Below are 21,214 nucleotides of genomic sequence, written 5' to 3' on the forward strand. Positions count from 1 at the left end.
TGTCAGATCGTGAGGAAAGTACTGCCGAGAACCGGCAGTTGTTAGAGAAGGGATCGGCACTGATCATCAGGGCACTGTTGATCAGTGCCCTGATGATCAGTGCCCAGCAGTGCCACCCACAAGTTCCGCCCACTTGTGCCCACTAACTCCGCCCACCTGTGCCCAGCAGTGCACCCACTAGCTCCGCCCACCTGTGCCCAGCAGTGCATCCACCTGTGCCCAGCAATGCACCCACCTGTGCCACCCAACAGTGTCACACAAGTGTGCCAAGAAGTGCCACCTACCTGTGCCCAGCAGTGCCACCCACCTGTGCCCACCAGTGCCACCCACCTGTGCCCACCAAAGCCCATCAGTGCAGCCCAGCAGTGCTGCCAGTCAGTGGCACCAGTCAGTGCCCAGCGGTTGTGCCAGTCAGTGCCCAGCGGTTGTGCCAGTCAGTGCCACCTATCAGTGCTGTCTATCAGTACCCATCATCAGTGTCGCCTATCAGTGCCGCCTATCCGTGCCACCTCTTTAGTGCTGCCTATCAGTGTCGCCCATCAGTGCTGCCTATCAGTGCCCATCAGTGCTGCTTCATCAACGCACATCAGTGAAGGAGAAAAATTACCTGTTTGAAAAATTTTATAATAGAAACAAAGAAACTTTTTTTTTACAAATTTTTTGCAATTTTTTTGTTTATAGCGCAAAAAGTAAAGTGCCCAGTGGCGATTAAATACCACCAAAAGAAAGCTCTATTTGTGAAAAAAAATGATAAAAATTTCATATGGGTACAATCTTGCATGACCGTGCAATTGTCAATCAAAGTGCGACAGCGCTGAAAGCTGAAAATTGGCCTGGTAAAGAAGGGGGTATAAGTGCCCGGTAGGCAAGTGGTTAAATGATATATTGCTCACACATGCCATGGAATTACTTCCCAAAATACATTCTTCTACTTCTCCCGAGTATGTGGAGACTTTTTGGAAGTCTAGCCGTAGACAGGATCCCAATATCCAATAAGGCTTTTAAAGAGCTTTATTTCCTCATTACACTTCCTGGCTACCTATCACAGTTTCGAAGGCCCTGAAATGCCAGAATAGTACAAACCCCCCCTTTCCCCAAATGACCCCTTTTTGGAAAGCAGACACCCCAAGGAATTTGATCAGAAGCATGGTGAGTATTTTGCAAATCTTGTTTGTTGCCACATGTTTTTTGGAAAATGAAGAAAGAAAACAAAAAACATATATTTTTTTTTTTTTAAAACCTTGTGAGAAAAAATGAGATCTGCATAATACTCGCCATGCCTCTTATTAAATTCCTTGGGGTGTCTACTTTCCAAAAAGGGGTTATTTGGGGGAGTTTGGTGCTATCCTGGCATTTAAGGGCCTCCAAAACTGTGATAGTTAGTGAGGAAGCATATTGAGGAAGTTACGCACCTTCAGGCTTTCAAAGGGGTCATTAGATTTTGGGCTCCTGTATGTGGTCAGGCTTCCAAAAAGTCTCACACATTGAGTATCCCCATACTCGGTAGAAGTAGCAGAATGTATTTTTGGGTGTAATTCCACATATACCCATGGCATTTGTGAGCAATATATAATTTAAAAGACAACTTTGTGTAAAGAAAAAAAATGTTTTTTTGTCATTTACCAAAACCTTGTGGTAAAAAATAAAGTATTCCATTAACTCAACATACCTCTTAGCAAATTGGTTGAGGTGTCTACTTTCCAAAAAGGGGTAATTTGTGAGGGGATTGTGTTATCCTGGAATTTAAGAGCGTCTAAAACTGGGATAGGGAGTGAGGAAGTGAAATGAGGAATTTATGCACCATCAGGCTTTCAAAGTGGTCACTGGATATCGAGCTCCTGTATGTGGCTAGGTTCCCAAAAAGTCTCACCTATGTGGTATCCCCATACTCAGGAGAAGTAGCAGAATGTATTTTGGGATGTAATTTCCAAATATACCCATGGCATGTGTGAACAATATACCATTTAAATGACAACTTTGTGTTAAAAAAAAAATGTCGTTTTCCAAAAACTTGTGGAAAAAAATAATCTTCCATGGACTCAACATGCCTCTCAGAAGATAGCTTACGGTGTCTACTTTCTGAAAAGGGGTCATTTGAGAGTGTTTGTAGTGCCCTGGAATTTTAGCAAATATGCAGTCAGAGGGGAAAAGCTGTGTAAATTTAAGTTTATTGGATATTTTTTATGACAGAAATGAAAAAATATTGTTTTTTTCAACCCTTTTTTGTTTATAGCGCAAAAAATAAAAAACCCAGAGGTGATCAAATACCACCAAAAGAAAGCTCTATTTGTGTGAAAAAAAAGAAATAAATTAAATTTATGTACAGTATCGCATGACCGCACAATTGTCAATTAAACTAGCTCAGCACTGTATAGCAAAAAATAGCGTAAATTGCAGTATCTATACCATAGTTTGTAGATGCTATAACTTTCACACAAACCAATTAATATACATTTATTGGGATTTTTTTTTACCAAAGACATATAGCAAAATACATTCTGGCCTAAATTTATGGCGAAGTTTGAGTTTGTAGGATATTTTTTATAACAGAAATGAAAAAATATTGGGTTTTTTTTCAAAATTTTTGGTATTTTTTCTGTTTACAGCGCAAAAAATTAAAAACCCAGAGGTGATCAAATGCACCAAAAGAAAGCTGTATTTGTGTGGAAAAAAAACATAAATTTCGTTTGAGTACAGCATTGCATGACAGCGCAATTACCAGTTGAAATAGTGCAGCACTGCAATGCAAAAAATGTCATGTTAAGGAAGGGGAGTAAATCCTCTGGAGAGCAAGTGTTTAATCATCCCTCTTTACACTCTGCTACTGTAAGGACCAGTCTGACTGGTCTCCCAGAGTCAATAAAAGAGCCTATTATTGTGGTGATCCCGAAGCCTGGGAAGGACAGGCTGCACAATGACTCCTACCGCCCTATCTCTTTGCTAAATACAGACGTTAAACTCCTGGTCAGAGCTCTTGCTACCAGACTCTCGGGTGATAAGCAAGCTGATACATCCAGACCAATCAGGATTTATTCCCTCTAGATCAACTGCCAATAACATAAGACGCTTGTTTCTCAATTTGCAGATACCTGTGAATAATCCAGGAGTTAGGGCCATCCTTTCCTTGGATGCTGCTAAAGCTTTTGATAGTGTTGAGTGGCCCTAACTCTGGGAGGTTTAGGTGATTTGGCCTGGGGGAGGGTTTTATAAAATGGGTGCAGGTACTTTACTCAGCCCCTCGTGCTAGACTTCGTATTAATAATGTGCTCTCATCCACTTTCCCCTTATATAGGGGCACTCGTCAGGGTTGCCCTCTATCCCCCCTGCTGTTTGCACTAGCAGTGGAACCCTTGGCAATGCTGATTTGCCGACTCCCCTCGATTGTAAGATTCCACAGAGGTAGCGTAGAGGATAAAGTATCTCTCTATGCTGATGATATGCTGATTTATTTGGGGGACGTGGCTGACTTCATTCGAATCCAGATGGAGACCATTATTGAAATTGGTAATTTTTCAGGTTTCACTATTAACTGGACGAAGTCTGCCCTTATGGCCTTGGATCCCATTTCCTCTCCTCTACCGGCATGTTCCAGGCAAATCCTATTGTTCAATCCTTTAAATATACTGGTGTGATGATTTCTCCAGATCCCTCTTCCTATCTGTCACTGAATTTACTACCAGAGTTAACCTTATCAAAATTTGGGATCCTCAACCCTTATACATATTTCATAATTCTCCTATGTGGATTTCACAGAAGTGGTTCTAGAGGGTGGACTCAATTTAGGGCCCTTATTTGGAGAAGGGGGACTGGTCAGATAAGTCTGAATACCCTACAGTATGGTAAAGATGGGGGGGCTAGCTGTTCCACATGCTAAGTGGTACTTTCTTGCCGCTCAATTCCAGCAGCTTGCGGGGTGGGGACGACAGGAAAATCTAGATCCGATTGCCAGTCTGATCTCTGTCCACAATCCGGATTTAATGCCTGCTTCTCATTTAGATATGGATCTCCCTTCCTCAAGTCCCACTGCTGTTCTCCTGCTGAAGGTCTGGTATGCCTTAAAGGTAGTGTTGGCTATCTCAGGTTTCACAGATTTCACCCCTATCTAGAATAATCCTAGGTACCCAGAATTAAATAAATTAGGTTTCTCAGAATGGAAAAATGGAGGTATTCTTTATCTTAGTCAGTTATTTTCTGATGTTCATCTGAAGTCATATGATCAGTTGAGTAAGGAGTTTTCATTATCTATTTTATTTTTATAAATATCTTCAACTTAGGGCTCATGTACACTGCTGCTGGGCTGTTCAGCATTTTTTTCAGAAGCCCCGGAATGCACCCTAATTTTTTCCTATGTGTCCATGTACACATCTTCGTTTAGTTGTTTACAGTCATTTTTTGGAACGCAACAAACTTGCGTTCAGACGTCGATTCTATGAATGATTCAAACATGGCTAAACGCGGCAAATCGCGATTATAAGCGTTTACTTTTGAAATGTTTTTTTAACTCTTCCAGTTCCCAATGCTGTCCAGAGCCTTTTTTCAACATGAAAAATGCATGCAAAGAGTTTTCAAGGTGCTCAGATGTACAAAACACTTAACAGGATGGACAAAACACTTAACAGGATGTTACTACCAAGCTTGTCACACGTTGAAATGACATACAAAGAAAAAACTGGTCACCTACCCAGGTCTATAACTGGCTTTTTAAACAGTGAACATGGAAGGCGTCACAGAGTAAAAAATAGAACTATCCAGCTCAACTTGCCAGCCTACCCCAGTCTAATAATGGCTATTGTCGGCAAGGAACATGGATAAGTATAACTTATCAAAAGAGGGGTATAAGAAAGCCAGTTCAAACTGACAGCCAGTTAGCCAACTATCAAAAACCAAATTAATCTGTCTAAGAACATGTGTTTAAAAACAGGGGTTTAGTTAGCACACATTTGCAAATACATACGTAAGCCACAAAGCCACATCACGGCACCCTGAGTATCTGTGGTCCTAACTCTATAAATCACATTGAAATGACAAATTCACACCTCAGACCTCTCCTACCCTTGGAAAATAAAGATATGTTAATGCCCAGTCACACCTCAAATTCCTCATGTAGACCCTCTGCCAGGTGACCTTAATGACTCACTCCAGCATACACCTTCTCTCCCTTGGAAACCAAAGAAATGTTAATGAGCAACTCACACCTAATTATCTCAACACATACTGCTTTGTCTGCTTCTACTGTGTGTATTTCTCTGAAACACTGGCTGTCTAGTACAATACCTTCTAAGAAATGCTAGGTTGAATATGTTAATGCTCTCCTTTTACGGAAACAAATTACCTATGGTCACCCTAATGCGCCATGTAAATTTGAGCTTATCTGGCATTGCTGGTTAGATACACCCGGACTGACCCCTCCTAGATTGATAATGAACAGACTTTTGCAAATATGATACACTATGATTGATTGTTGAGATAAGACCTGGTGGCCCACCTGCAACTGTTATTGTTGTTTTTGTTGAGTGTTTTGTTCTTCTTTACTTCCTTTTCTTTTTTTTATTTTTATTTTTTTTACTTAATTTCTCCATACTCTGTAAAATATTGATTAATCCGATACTCAATATCCACAACAAAGGGCCCTTAAAGATGTAATCCTACTGGGTTTGATGTATACATGCAATGTACATTTCTATCTGTACCCATCTGTAAGATTGTCTCATGATCTGTTATCTACTCATGTACTCCATTTTCAATTTTCAATACAAACAGTTTGGATTCAAAAAATAAAATAAAAGGATGTCAGGGCAGGTGGGAGGGAGTCAATGTTTACATATTGTTTATATTCTTTATTAAATACTATTTATCTTAGTTTCTAATAGGAGTTTGTCATATTTTAGGCTGTCAGTAAAAAATGCAGAGTGTCAGTAATTTATTTTTAATGTTTTGTCAGAAAAAAAAAAAGTCGTGGATCTGGTATGAAGCCCTTGAGTCAGGGTGTTGTATTACTGCTTACAACAGATGCCTCTGAGAAAGGTATTTAACTTTGTGACCCCAGCAGTGCTGCATCAGAAAGGGATGCAAATCATTCACAAGTGTGATTTTTGTTCAATAATATTTTACAGGGTAACTGAATTTCTAGTTGCTTTATATCATAACTGGACCATTTTTAAACTGTCTTTTGCTGTATTTTGGTGGACATTGACAAAATAAGTTAATTTGTAAAATGCTTAGCAAGATAGAAAACAAAAAACTAACCAAGCATTTAATCTATTTTTGCTTCCTGTACTGTACCAGAAAACATCAATACATTATTGTTATATTTTTATAAACCATTCACAGGTCTGCGACTAAAAAGCTGTTTGATTATTTTCATCTAATTTCCATGTATTTTGGTGTGCTGAAAACAAATAAAATATTGAAAAAACTCCTAGATGTCATGATTTGCCACAAAATGCAAAATTGTCTTCAAATTTATCAAATTGTTTAAATTTTTGGCATTTTTTTATATTATGGGTTTTTAACCAAATTTAAAGTCCAAATTACTATTAATTAATTCACATAAGTGCATTTAAGATATAAAATGCCAAAAAAACCTTAAAGGAGTTATCCGAGTTATGTAAAAAAAAATATAGCACTGTAAATCTGATGGTCAGCAATATATACATAAGCTAAGCAAGCTTTAGGGAAACAAAATTCTATTTCCTCATTTCCCTAGTTCTCTTCTGCTCCCTTTGTTGTTAATGGCAGGTAAACAATCTCTGCCCCTCCCCCCCTGCAAAGGGGGTGAATACAAGTGCTGCTCTGATTGACATGTCTGACTACTGGGATACTCAGCAGCATGTTGTACAGTTGCAAGAAAAAGTATGTGAACCCCTTGTGATTATGTGGAGTTTTGCATGAATTGGGCATAAAATGTGCTCTGAACGTCATCTAAGTCACAACAATAGAAGAACACAGTCTGCTGAACATAATACTACACAAACATTAGTTGTTGCCATGGTTTAATTGCACATAACATGTAAACATTCACAGTGCAGGGAGGAAAAAGTATGTGAGGCCCTAGCTTAATGACTTCTCCCAGAGCTAATTGGAGCCAGCAGTGAGCCAACCTTGACTCCAATCAGTGTGATTATATTGGATGTGTTGCTGACAGCTGTCCTGCCCTTAAAAAACACACACCTGTTTTGGGTTTACTGGTTTCAAGAAGCACTGTCTGATGTGAACCATGCCTCGCAGAAAAGAGCTCTCAGAAGACCTACGATCAAGAATTGTTGACTTGCATGAAGCTGGAAAGGGTTACAAAAGTATCTCCAAAAGCCTTGATGTTCATGTGTCCAAGGTAAGACAGATTGTCTACAAATGGAGAAAGTTTAGCACTGTTGCTAATGAATTCCAGAGTTTATCAAGACATTTTGCAGAAAAACATACGACCATTTGTCCGCCAACTGAAGCTCCGCAGAGGATGGGTGATGCAACAGGACAATGACCCAAAGTATACAAGTAATTCAACAAAACAATGGCTGCAACAGCACAGAATATGCCTTCTGGAGTGGCCCAGTCAGAGTCCTGACCTCAATCTGATTGAAATGCTGTGGCATGACCTTAAGAGAGCGATTCACACCAGACATCCCAAGAATATTGCTACACTGAAACAGTTTTGTGAAGAGGAGTGGTCCAAAATTACTCCAGATCAATGTGCAGGTCTGATCTGCAACCACAGGAAACGTTTGGTTGAGGTTATTGCTGCCAAAGGAGGGTCAATCAGTTAATAGGTCCAAAGATTCACATACTTTTTCCTCCCTGCACTGTGAATGTTTACATGTTATGTGCAATTAAACCATGGCAACATCTAATGTTTGTGTAGTATTATGTTCAGCAGACTGTGTTCTTCTATTGTTGTGACTTAGATGACGTTCAGAGCACATTTTATGCCCAATTCATGCAAAACTCCACGTAATCCCAAGGGGTTCACATACTTTTTCTTGCAACTGTAAGTATAAGATGTTTGTTATTTAAAAAAATAAAATACAAAATTAACCTTTAGTTTCACTTTAAGCTCCTCCTTCCTCAGTAATGATATGGCAGTATTTATTTTTGAATTTGTTACAGCCATAGTGACACACACAATGTAAAAGTGTAATACTTAGAAACCACCTGAATTGGCCCCATATGCTAGAAACCGCATATAGGTTGTTGCAAGGTTTTCCTGATCCAGCAATGTACACAGGAGCAGAAGCTCTCCAGGGTCCACACACACACACAGCACAAGACGACCGCAGTGGCAGCAGCAGCAGCTTGCTCACACCCTGGATGCCATACACTGTGCCCCTCCCCAATCTTCCCTTACATCAGTGTCCATTTCTCCCATCAGGTCCCTCTCCGGTGTCTGGACAACATACCTTACTACCGGCAAAAGGGATGTGGATCAAGTCTGGACAGGAGGAGGAAGCTACATCCTCCCCATCTGATGCGGGGCCCTTCCATTAACTTTGACAGGTTGGGCAGCGGGCAGGATTTGCCACTGTAAACTGTGTTTATTTGCTCCTGACCGCTGGTGCTATATTGAGGTAAGTGGTGCAGCTTTTTTAGGGGCATCAGAGCAGCCCTGGGGACATTTGCCTCCCTGCCCCCTGACCCAGCCCGCCACTCCTATCCAGACAGCCCAGGCCAACCGGGCAAATGTGTCCTATGGCCAGTCTGGGCCTGGTCCCAAGTAGAGATGTAAAATTTCCAGAAAGTTTGAAGCCATGGGAAAAAAATGGACATTTTTGAAAAAAATGTTTAAAAAATTCAGTGTGGAGTAGTCTTACAAATTTGAAAGTAATTTTGTTAAACTGCAAATTGTAGCTTTTCTCTCAGAAGAAATTGCACTGTGGAAATGTTTCCAGACTCTAGATCAAGGTTTCTTTACCCTTTTTACCTTTGAGGAATCCCTGGCAAAAAGTCTGGGATCTCGAGGATCCCCTAAAAATAATTTTCTTATGTAAAGCTCACTGTTAAGCTCATTGTACAGCACGGAACTGATTATTCTTAGAGCCCTAAACAATAAGATAAATATTAAAACTTCTTTAATGTGAAACTTGTGCTTGCTTTTTTTGCACAGATGCTAAATTTTGGGTTAAAACTGAGATAAACAGTATACAGGAGGTCAGAAGGGCACAGCACAGGGCATTCAGGTGGGAACAGTATAGGAGGGTCAGGAGAGAACTGTACAGGGGGGCAGGAGGGAAAAGTCAAAGAAGAAAGTACACAACTATTTCAAACAGAACTGTTTTGTTATAATTAATATCTTATATTGTTCCATACTTTTATATTACAAGTGGATCAAAAATAAAAAAAAGTCCTTTTGTACCCATCAACCCAAATATATCAATTAGAAGATACAAAACAGGGAAGCAAACTAGAGTAAAATGTAACGCTGGGTAAAATTACACACAAATGAATGCCAAGTTTCCCGATGTTTAATTCAGCACCATTATATGCAGTTTAGATAAATTGCCCATGATATAAAAACACGTTTGCATTGCTTCAGAGAACAATGTATGTACCTTGTGCTTTTTTTCTCTGCAGTCCGCAATGGTGATTGACATAGGCCACCATCATGGAGTAGTCCGATTGGGTCCTAAGCAGGCACCCCCAAAGATGCTCCGTCCAGTGAGCTAGACACAGTCTAACCACAAGTGGCCTTAGGACCTTGATAGGGAGCCAAGACTCCTCAGACATCAATTGGCCCTGGGCCAGCCATGAACTCAGTACCCCTCTGGCCAGACAGGCTGGCTTCCACTTTGACTCCATCCATTTTGAAGGAAAAATATCTTCCTGGCAAGAAGAGATGGAAAATGAAGACACCAGTGGAGGGAGGACTTGACCAATCATCCCACATGTTATGACTGTCCAAGAACACCGGGGATCCTCATGGGGAACTGCACATAAGGGACCACCTTGAAGAACCTACATGCAGAAACACAGAGAAGGCCACCTGTGGGAAAGCAGGAACTGATCGACACTCTGAAGGTTTCAAGCTTTCTCAGTGGCAGAAAGACCTTGGCCCACAACGATCCAGAAGCAAGCCCAGGTATACCAATCAGCTGGTCAGAGGCAGAGTGGACTTCTGGAGGGAAGAGAGAGACTCCAAAAGGAAGATGTCCAGAGAGTCTACCACAGCAAACCCCCGTTGTCTCAGTAACACCAGGAGGCAGAGACTAGACAAAAGGGGAGAGTCACAAGATGACAATGAGTACCCGCTACCATAAAGCACAGGATTGCTGGTGCCCAGAGATCCCACAGATCAGAACATGTAATATGCATTCTTAACGGCCGTTGAGGCTTGGCAGTCCCCCAGATGGAGAGAGGCAACCACAGAACAGACAGATTCCATTCTGAGCTTGTGTATCCTTACAAAACAAAAGAAAAAGAAACCAAACTCTTAGGTACGGCAAAGTATTGGATTCTTTGGGCACAGTGAGAGACCACACAGTAAAATACATATAACCATTTATTGACATAAATGTGTCATATAACCATGATAGGACCCATAGTACAAACATACTCCTCAAAGGAGAAGACAAGAGCAAAACAAGTCAGAGTTGAGCACAATGCCCCCCTCATGTAAAATATATATACATGAGGGGGGTATTGTGCTCAACTATGACTTTTTTTTTTTGTACACTGATTGATTATTTGATACACTCTATGCATTTATTATCATATTGGCTTCACAGTTGTGGCATATTTTCCAATTTTAGTGCTGGCACCCCTGGAGGGCGTTTTCAGTCAATTTTTCTAAATTTGTTGGCTTCTTGTCACTAGTAGATTTACACTCTTGGCAGGTGTTTTACTATTTTTTCATTTAGTACATTGCATTTTGTTTATTTTACTTATTGTTTTTGCTTCTCTATTTTGCACCCCTGGCAGGTGTTTATTTTTCTACTTATGTGATATTAGTTATTTGCATCTCGTTATTACACTGCACACTGGTTGTGAGCCATATTTATGTCTTTTATGCAATTGAGTTATTCACCTTGGGGGTTATCACCTCTGTTCCATGTTTATTGAGTTAGGGCAGCACAATTTACTTTTTTTGTTTTTATATAGATTGGGGTGGTTGCCACTTGTTTGAAAAGTTGGTTGAATTTGTTGCGGGGACGCACTGGATGCCTTCAGCTGCCATTATGCTTTTGTGGGGCAACCCATGCATTTTTGTGCCTTTAAGGAGGGGTGGACTCCCTCCAGGCAAACCTGCCCTTAATCTATCCACTGCTATATGTGCTCCAACTTGGAGACTCTCAAAACTATAGAGTTAGGACTGCTGTATACAGAGGAGCCTTACACATAATGTATATTTGATACGTATAAATGTGTACAATTGAAACCCTCTGTTTTAATGTGAATTGTTAGAAAGGGACAATTTGTTTTTTGCAGGCTACTGGTAATTGTGCTTGGAAATGTTTGTTTGTGATGTGCGTTGCCCTTCCATGTGCACCTTGCTGGATAGGCAAGTGATAGATTAGGGTGGTTGCCACTTGTTTGTACAGTGTATTTTTAGAAAGATCACCTTAAGAAGTAGATGATTGAAAGATAAAGATTTTTGGAGCTTGCTAATTTGTTAATAAAGGTGCACATTAAGTACACAGGACAAAAAACAAAGTTTTTAATAATAGATTTTATTGAGATATTTATTAAGAGTTAAGTATTATAAACTCTGATGGTTGTAGACAAGCAAATATATGTACATCAAATCCTTTACGTAACAATTTACTGTACAAAGTGAAAAGATTCCAAAAAGTAAAGTCTCCTCAGGTAATCTTAAACTCTTGTGACTTGAAAAACAAGAGTTTTGACTTTGAGTGGAATCTTTTTCCTGGAGTTCATTAACAGACACAGGGTAAGGAGGAATAACTGGTCAGGTAAATTCTATCTGAATTCTTTTACCTGAATGAATGGAATGAGTGTCTTCAGGTCCAAAATAGGCAAACAGGTTTGAGTAGAAACCTAAAACATTGTTCCCACAATGGGAAAAATTACTCCTTGGGAGGATTTGTGCCAGGACAGTGTAGAGGTCTGGTAATATTTGCAGGAGTCATGGTAGATGAGACTGCATAATTAAGGGTGGAGGTAGAGTTTTAATTTCTAGCTTGTAGCCCCTGGACACCACATCCCTCACTAATGTGCATGATATTCTTTAGGTCCAGTTGGTTGGAAATGCTAACAGACATCTCCCCACTTTAGAAAGTGGGGGCATCCCCAGGAGGACTTGCCCACAGGTTTAGAATGCTTTGGTGTTCAAGGTTTGAAGGGAATGGAGACCCAGACTCACACTTGAGCTTAGAGGCCTGTGAGAAAGGAAAATAAATCTGCTGAGTTCCAGAGAAATTAGGTTTTCCAAGTTGAGCCTTCATTTTCTTTTTGGGGGGGGGGGGTAAAATACATGTACAGAGAGGAGACTTGTTCTGTATAATAAACATACCATATCCAGAAGCCCATCAATACAGTAGTGTAGGGCAACAGGCACGAGTTCTAACTTTTGAAAACTGAAGGATTAGTTAAGAATGTTAATTCTAGTTAAGTTAAGACCCCTGAGGTCTAGCAAATATTCATAACAGCAATGGCAGCTTGCAGAGCAGGACCTGCCCAAAAAAAAAGAGACTTTGAAAGAATTTGCAGTCTTTTATCAACCAAGAACAGTCAGGGTACTGCTATGGGAAGGCATGTGCACCATGGGAAGGGTCCATTTCTTAGGAAATGCCTCCTCAATAAGATATTACAAGGGGCGGACTGACCATTTGGAAACTGCCCGAGGGCCGGGGTCAGTAGGGGGCCCCATGAGATGCCCCTGGTACCTTTTTCATAGGCTTTTTTGAGTTTGGGCAAGGACACAGGGGCCCCATGATCCCCTATTGCCCGGGGGCCCCATGAGTTGTCAGTCCGCCCCTGGATATTACTCACACGCAACACACTTGGGGGGGGGAGGGAATGGCTTGTAAGCAGAGACTCAGTCGCCATAACAAACAGGATATAGTAGCAAAAGTAAGGTTTTATCAGGTTGAGAACTTTTACAGTAGCCCGATGTGCAACGTTAGAGAATTCAGATGCCCATTGCACCAGTTCTAAACCTGCATGCAATCTGTCAATAAAAGACAAGATATTATCCTTAAAAGGTAACACTTTCATGAGAAAAAAAATTGTGCTGTCTTAAAATATGATGCAATATGGCAGCCTGGCGGTGTTCTGTACAGAGTTGGTGTACAGAACACCCCCAGAAATGTAATTTCCTGCTTGCGTGATTGGCTCACTGATTTTCCCAGAAGTCTGCACTAAGATGCAAATCAGATTTTGGGCATCCTCACATCTTCTGAAATAAACATTTCACTTTTGGCGAGATATTCCCAAAGGGTTAATCATGTCTAAAAAAATTCAAACCCTTCCACCTTTCTCATTAGAACCCTGCAAGTGCACCAGCTGACTAGTAATTAAAAAGTCACTCCCATTCACATTCACTTTGCACATGGACACTGTTAAACAAGCTGTTTCTTCAAAATAACAAAAGGTAGTCTGCAAAAAAAGTCTGTTAAAATACCTACAATGTACATTGATCACCCAGAAGGGAGTTACTCTTAAATGTTAAAGGTAATTTTTTTTGTTTATTAGAATAAAAAACATAATACTCACCTGCTCTGTACAATGGCTCTTGCTGCTGCTTGAGTCCCTGTGTGAAGAGGAAGAGAGGGGAGAAGAGTTGCAGCAGCGCACAGTGCTGGATCTATTCTACCCTTTCTTCCCCTTCACACAGGGAAGGGGGGGAACAGAAAAATATAAAACATTTTTTACTATAATGCAAGGAATGCATTAGGCTATAAAACATTTTTAGGTTTAGAATCACTTTAAGCCCAGGACCATGAGTGATGTCAGCTGACTAAACCTCCTAAGGCACCAGGTCATCCAAATGGGATAGGTCAGACTCCTCATCATACTCAGCTGTACCTACAGAAGCAACTGCAGCTGAAAACATATCGAAAACAGAATCTGAAGGAGAAGGCATAGAAGGCATTCCCGGTGCTGAGTCAGCAATTTTGGCAGTAATTGTTAACCCAATCCAGGCTGTTGGTGTCAGATCCAATAGGAGGAACATTACAAGCTATCCCAGAGCTGTTAGTGGATCATTATCTGGAAATGTTTGCAGGAGCGGTCCCTTTTCTCTTATATTGTGCCATACTGCTAGTACAGACAGTAAGCTATGCCAAAAGAAGTATTCACAAAAACCCAGCTGCAGAAGCAAGAGAGGTTAGGTGACCTTCTGTGACCAAGTCACTGTAGGCAGCAACAGGGATAACTCCAAAGGAGTCTTCAAGAAAAGGCCCACACTGGTGGGTGTATCATGGCCTTGCACTTGTAATGTGCTTTGTGCCTCATTTGTACAAGTCATTAGGTACCTTGAGAGCACCAAAAGCTCAGAGCCCTAGGATCATGTTACAGGCCAACACTGCATGTTCCTCATGGCAGGGTCGGGGTACAATCTTCAAGGCAGCGCTGAAAACCAGCTGATCTGGAAATTGAAGAAAAAAATACATCTTGATAGAAAGGAAAAAAAATGGTTGTAGCTTTTCTCTAAGGAGAAAAAATGTACATTTTCCTAGGACACTAGGAAGAAACTGAAGCATGATGGGGTGGAAGCCATAATGCTGGCTAACAGCTTTTTGTTTCTAGTGTTCATTTGTTGCTAGTGTCCAATTCTCTAGAAACAAATCAACAGCCTCAAAGCCCTAAGTCCTGCAAATTAATATGGGAGCCACTAATGAATACTTATATGAAAAAGAAAATTCATTTAAGGCTCAACCAGAATTACGTGGATTTTTTGTATAAAAAAAAAAACTTTACCTGAAAAATATATAAATATTTGTGGCCAGAACATAATAAAGAATTCTCTTTATTGTGCAAACACACATAACACTTAAAAACATCTTCTTTTTTGTGTTCTTTAAGAGATAGGTGCTTTATTTTAGCTAATATCTATGTTCCCTCACCATACCCAGATACTGTCTTGAAACACTTGACACAATTTAAAGTGCAGCATCCATTGACCCCTGTTTTGGTGATGGGGGCTTTTTACAATATCCTCAGTACTGTGTTAGATAAATTTAATGTTGCTGGTACTAAGGTAATACAGAGAGAAACTGCAACTTTAACAGATTCAAAGGATTGATCCATAGAAAACTAACCCAACTAACATCCAAAAAGAAAAAAAAACAGAGACTGGCTTGCATTCTAGACATCATATAATTCGCTCTCAACACAACTCAAAAACAACCCCACCCAACAACTCAGAAAACAGCTTGAGGACACAAAAAAATACGAATAAATTTATGTCTAACAGACCTCACCAATAATCTGGACTTCCTACTTGGCAATTGGCTTCACTAACGATATTCCCTAGTTAAACCTATTCATTTTAACATTGCAGATGAGGCCATAGCAGCGACCTAACTAAGATCCTTACAAAATTTTAAAAGAATAAAAAACTCAACACAAGTCCCTTACAATTCAACAAAACCTCAGCACCCTGCTTCTACTCCTACCTCCCTCTTCTGAGCATTCCAGAACAACTATATATTGCCTTGGAAACACCAACAACCTCCTTAGAAATACAACTTACCATTAAAGTTTTGAATCTAAAAAGCGCCCCAGGCCTAACAAAATTTACAGCCTACAAAAAATACTCACATTGTCAGGATTCAGCAGCAGGAATGGCCAAATCTGCATCGCTGCACTAGTGTGCACTCTCATGTGGTGAGAGTATGCAGGCAGTTTCTGAAGGATGATTGAATTAATACCACTGAATCACCCCCATGCTCGCCTGACCTAAAACCAATAGAACACCTCTGGGATATCATGTTTCAGTCCATCCGACAATGCCAGGTTGCACCTCAGACTGTCCAGGAGCTCAAAGATGCCCTAGTCCAGATCTGGGAGGAAATACCCCAGGACACCATCCGTCGTCTCATTAGGAGCATGTCCCAATGTTGTCAGGCATGCATACAAGCACGTGGGGGTCATACAAACTACTGAGTACCATTTTGAGTTGCTGCAATGAAATTTCAGCAAAATGGACTAGCCTGCTGCATTATCAAACATAAAGATAGACGTGAACCATAACCATATAACAAAATACCTAACAAACAACCTAACAGAATAACAAAAGCCTAATTTAAACAACTATCTATATACAATATTTACAAAATGGGGAACACAGAAAAGCAGAGTAAAACAGGAGCAGGGAACAGATGAAAAGGGGGAAGAAGTGGGAGTGGAGTCAAGGCAGCAAGGTACAGGGTGTAGGTACACAGCAAAAGTACTATCAGGAGCAGGAACAGGATAAACAGCAAGCAGTATCTGGCAGCAAAGCAAAACACTAGAGAGTGAGGGAAATGTAGAGGAGGAATTAAGTACCCTTCCAGCAGCCAACATTAGGTGGAAACTGATTACGGGGATCTGCAGGCTGCTGGGAGGCACCAACTGGTGGGCACTAGAGCTACAACCTTCTACTCTGGGAAGTACAGTGCCACCAGCAGATGTTCCAGGTTTCAACACAGATATTCTTGTACTACACTTAAACAACTTGTTTAATTACGAACAGTTAGGTTTAAATATCTGGATTGCGGCTTCAGCAGTGATACCAAAACTGACCACCTTAACTGGTCCAACTTTTGACCAATTCCCTATTCAACCTGGCTGTAAAAACTTTCAGCGAAAGTGTTGACCCTTAGACTGAATAATGAGATCCCTACAGTTATTAGTAGAGACAAAGGGAACTTTATACCCATCCAACCAGCCACAGGTGTGTTGTCTTCTTCATTTCATACAAAAAAAATCAAATCCCTAGTACCTTACTGTCATTAGACATACAGGAGATCTTTGATGCTGTATTTTGGCCTTACCTGTTTTATACAATCGATAAATAGGAATTTGACCCACATTTCAAAAATGTATACAAGCACTTTATATGGATCCTAAGGCTTTCATTTAATATCCAGGCCTTTGTTCCCTAGGATTCATGATTTCCAAAAGTATACACCAAGGCTGTCCTTTTCTCAGATTTTGTTTGCTGTATTACTTGAATCCCTGGCTAAAACAATCTGACACAATTGGATATAAATGGATTAGAGGTCACAGGATATGAACACATAGTCTGTATGTTTGCAGATGGTACTACCATCTTTACCAGTCTACTCATTTCTGGTTTACAGGTTAACTACAAATACATACAAAGCATCAATTGTTAATTTAACACCAAAGGTAGTCTTGCAGCTGCGGTTATCCTTCCACTTTCAATGGAAGCAAAAAGCTTCCTTCAGTTAATTTGGACTGCTATGCTGCTCAACTAGCCCCTTTACCGTCTTACTACACAGCAAGAGGCAAGTACATCTGGGTAAGCCCCCACTGCAATTGACCCTCATTTATGGACACTCTCATCCCAATTACTTGAAATTTTGTGTCATTCCCAAATATTTAAATAAATTGGAATCACCACACTTCCCCTTGGCAACCATAATACACAACCCAGCCTTTTTCCCAGAGCTCAAATAACCCAGCCTTTTTCCCAGGGCTCATAGAGCATCATAGATTACATCTCTGGATACATTGCAGCCAGAGATATGACTTTCTCTCCCCAAAAGGAATCATAGGGGTAGATTTCCTAAAGGCAAATAGACTGTTCCCTTGGCAAATGAAGTTGAAATTTGCAATAGAATTTTCCCCAGAGCTTAGTGAATGATGTGAAGCTGTACTGACATCCATCATCCAAACACATGGAAGCAAAAATGCTGTTTTATTCATTGCATGCAATTGGGTCTTCTTTACAAAGTGAAATTTCACCACATTCACTAAGCTCTGGGGGAAATTTCCTTGCTAAGTGCAGCTTCCCATGCAATGTGAACTGTCTGTTTGCCTTTAGTAAATCAACCCTACCAACAAACACAAACTACCACCATCCAAGATTTTAAACATTTATATTTGCAGATTAAAAGCTACTTTACCTCATCCGCCCCAAACCTCCTCTCCAGCTGCTTACTCTCTTCAACAATCATTTCCCACACAAATCTCAGGGCAAAAGAGATATTTCAACAATATATCTGTCTTTAATAGAGGGCTAACCTCTCTCCCCTCTTTCATATCTGGCACAGTGGGAAAGGGATCTCCACAAAGAGCTTAATTCAAATGAATGGATTCAAATTTTAGAATCTGAGGCTAATTATAAGGTATGCTGTTACATGGAGCACCAAAAAGGTTTCCAAGGTTGCAAACCTCAGGCAAAGACATAGAAATCATCCATATCTACTGTAACATGGGTCAAGTGAAAAATATCATGGTACCTGATAAACATAAAACTTGCAGCATTACTACACAATTCCATGCGCAAGTTTCACAAAGTCTGAATTCAATGGATAGCACATATGCCGCCTGACTTTGATCATGCATTGCTGATCATGGTCAAGATCTGTGGCACACGTTTTCCATGGGACCAGACCACCGCCAGCACTTCCACACCTCCCTTTCCATTTCACTAATCTTTCTCTTTCCAACCGTAAAGTGGTTGTAAACCCTCACAAGTGACTGGCCTCAAGTGATACACAGAGATGAAATAAATCCTCCTACATAAATTTTACCTGTTTATCTACAGCAGCTGGTTCCTTACATCCATTCAAAGTGCAGCATTTACACAGGATCTCTCAGTTCTGCAAAGCAGGGTGAGGGGAGCTGAAGTTACATCAGTGAGGGGAGCTCTGAGAGCTGATTGGAGAGAAGAGACACATCCACCTTCACGCACCACACAGGAACAGAGCTGAGGCTGTCAATCACAGACCATGCCCTCCCTGTCACCATTTTTCTTATGGTGTCAGGAAAACTCATTAAAAGCGACTCTTGTATATAGTAGAGGAAAGAGGCAGCAGACAGAAACAACACTTAGTACTGAGACAAGTACACACACAGTGGGATATGCTTTGTTCATATTTCATGTCTGAGGTTTACAACCAGTTTAAGCACTGTGTTGGTACAAATACATTCTCCCCCCATGTCAATATGGTCTATTAGCTGAAAATTACAACACCACACGAACAAAGTCATTCAGCACCAATTTGTGACAGAGTACTTGAGGTACACAGACTGATGACTGTATTACCACTCCATCCTTTGTACCTAATCATAATCACCTGTCATGACTGTTCCTTGCTGAACATTTAACTATGTGCTATTGTACCTCCTATGTTAAAAACAATAAAAATATATGAAACAATTCACTAACTCAAAAGTATGACTTTTGACTCATTTCAACTTTTCTGATCTGAAAATTTGTTTCTGGTCTAAGACTCAAAGTATTTGGGGACAATCTGGCTACCTATTAGATGAATAGAAACAATAATGCTGCCCACATCTTTACATTTGAAAAAAAATAAAATGACCCTCCCCGCTTTATTTATTATTTTGGCACCAGGAGATTCTCAAAGGATTTCTTTGAAAAGAGCCACAAAAATTAGCAAAAAAATCCTCTTTCATGGATATCATACACAGCACCTTGGTCCTCATAACCCATTTTAGCATTCCGTTGTTTTTTGTTTTTTTTTACATCTTGGCTAACAGAAATCACATATTAGGTGCAGCAGTACCCAAGTTGTGCTGGCAGGCTTTGCAATTTGTTTCTGGTCCACCAAGTCTCATAACTGAAGAAAGAAGACTGTGAAAGAGTTGCAACAATTGTGCCAGCAATTGATTCCTTGATTTACGTAAAGTAATATTTCATTGTCCATATCCTATCATTTTAAAGAATTTTTATTGTTTTTTTTATTCCTGGTCAGAAATTCCATGACAGAGCAGTGCCATTTTATTTAATTTATTCATTCCTAGTAAGAGTCAATCCTTAGCAATTACTTCCAAATAAATTGTATTTGTTTTGGTTATTTTTTCTTTTCTGGAAAGAAGATAAGGAAAAACATTGTCAAAATTAAAGCAATGACTTTCAGAAGTATACAGTATATACACGTCTGCACTGTGTAATATTCGCTATTCAGAGCTGCACCTATTTAACCAGTGTTACATTTCAACTGTACTTAATATTCATCGGATTTGCAACATTCTTTAGTAGCAAAAAAGGCTTTTTATCATTAAAAAAAAATTACAAAAAAAAACTGTATGTCTGCTTCCCATCCACCCTATAGCAGGATTTACCCCCTTCCTGACCAGGCCATTTTTTGCATTACGGTGCTGCGTTACTTTAACTGACAATTATGCGGTCATGCAACGCTGCACCCAAATTAAATTTATGTCATTTTTCCACACAAATTGAGCTTTTTTTTTCGCTGGTATTTGATTGCCTATGTGTTTTTTATTTTTTGCGCTATAAACAAAAAAAGACCAACCATTTTGAGAAAAAAAAACTATATTTTTGACTTTTTGCTATTAAACATGTCATTAAAAATTTAAAACATCAAATTTCATCAGAAATGTATGCCAAAATGTATTCTGCTACATGTCTTCGAAAAAAAAAAATCCCAATATGTGTAAATTAATTGGTTTACGTGAAAGTTATAGCGTATACAAATGGAGGTAAATATACTGGGGTTTTTTTGGTTACTAGTAATGGCAGCAATCAGCGACTTATAGCGGGACTGCGGCAGACATTCTGACACTGGGGGGAACTGTTGTGGTGTATCTGACATCCCCAGTGACACCAATACAGTGTCAGTGCTAAAAAAAGCACTGACACTGTACTAATGGCAGTGGGCAGGAAGGGGTTAACATGAGGGCCGATGAAAAGGTTAACTGTGTGCTGGGAGTGTTTTACTAGGGGGCGGTGTCTCAGTTTGTGGTTCACTGTAATCACACGGCTTTGGATGGCTGTGCTGTGCAGTGTGCCGAGCTGACAGGGAGATCCTCGGAAATCACCAGGCACCGGCAAGTAATCACTGGTCGGGACCCGGTGATTGACAGTCACAGCCGCGAATGGCAATGCTGGTAGCGTGCTCACGTGTGCCCCCTACCCGGAGATGCAAAATCACGTATATATATATATATACGTGATTTGGTGCACCCGTGCCGCCCTGTGGCAGTATTTCTGCTATAGGGCGGTCAGGAAGCAGTTAAAGTACCATTCACCAATCAAACCAGCTGTGTAGAGAGCCACTCCCTGACCTCTGATGCCTTATGACATTATAAACCCCATCAAAAGTACTGA

General features: G+C 40.3%; 1 protein-coding gene across 1 annotated transcript in view; it reads right to left on the bottom strand.

Moving 5' to 3' along the window:
- Positions 1 to 18,970: 18,970 nt before the first annotated feature.
- Positions 18,971 to 21,214, bottom strand: part of LOC149469139 (solute carrier family 22 member 2-like) — a 56,395-nt gene continuing 54,151 nt past the window's right edge. The window contains exon 11 of the mRNA XM_089669837.1: positions 18,971 to 19,951. Within this exon, the coding sequence (XP_089525963.1) occupies positions 19,894 to 19,951 (58 nt within the window). The 3' untranslated portion in view covers positions 18,971 to 19,893. The remainder of the gene's footprint in view (positions 19,952 to 21,214) is intronic.

This window comes from Staurois parvus, unplaced genomic scaffold (genome assembly GCF_062004578.1).
Source record: "Staurois parvus isolate SC_StPar_1 unplaced genomic scaffold, SC_StPar_1.0 ptg000081l, whole genome shotgun sequence".
NCBI lineage: Eukaryota > Metazoa > Chordata > Amphibia > Anura > Ranidae > Staurois > Staurois parvus.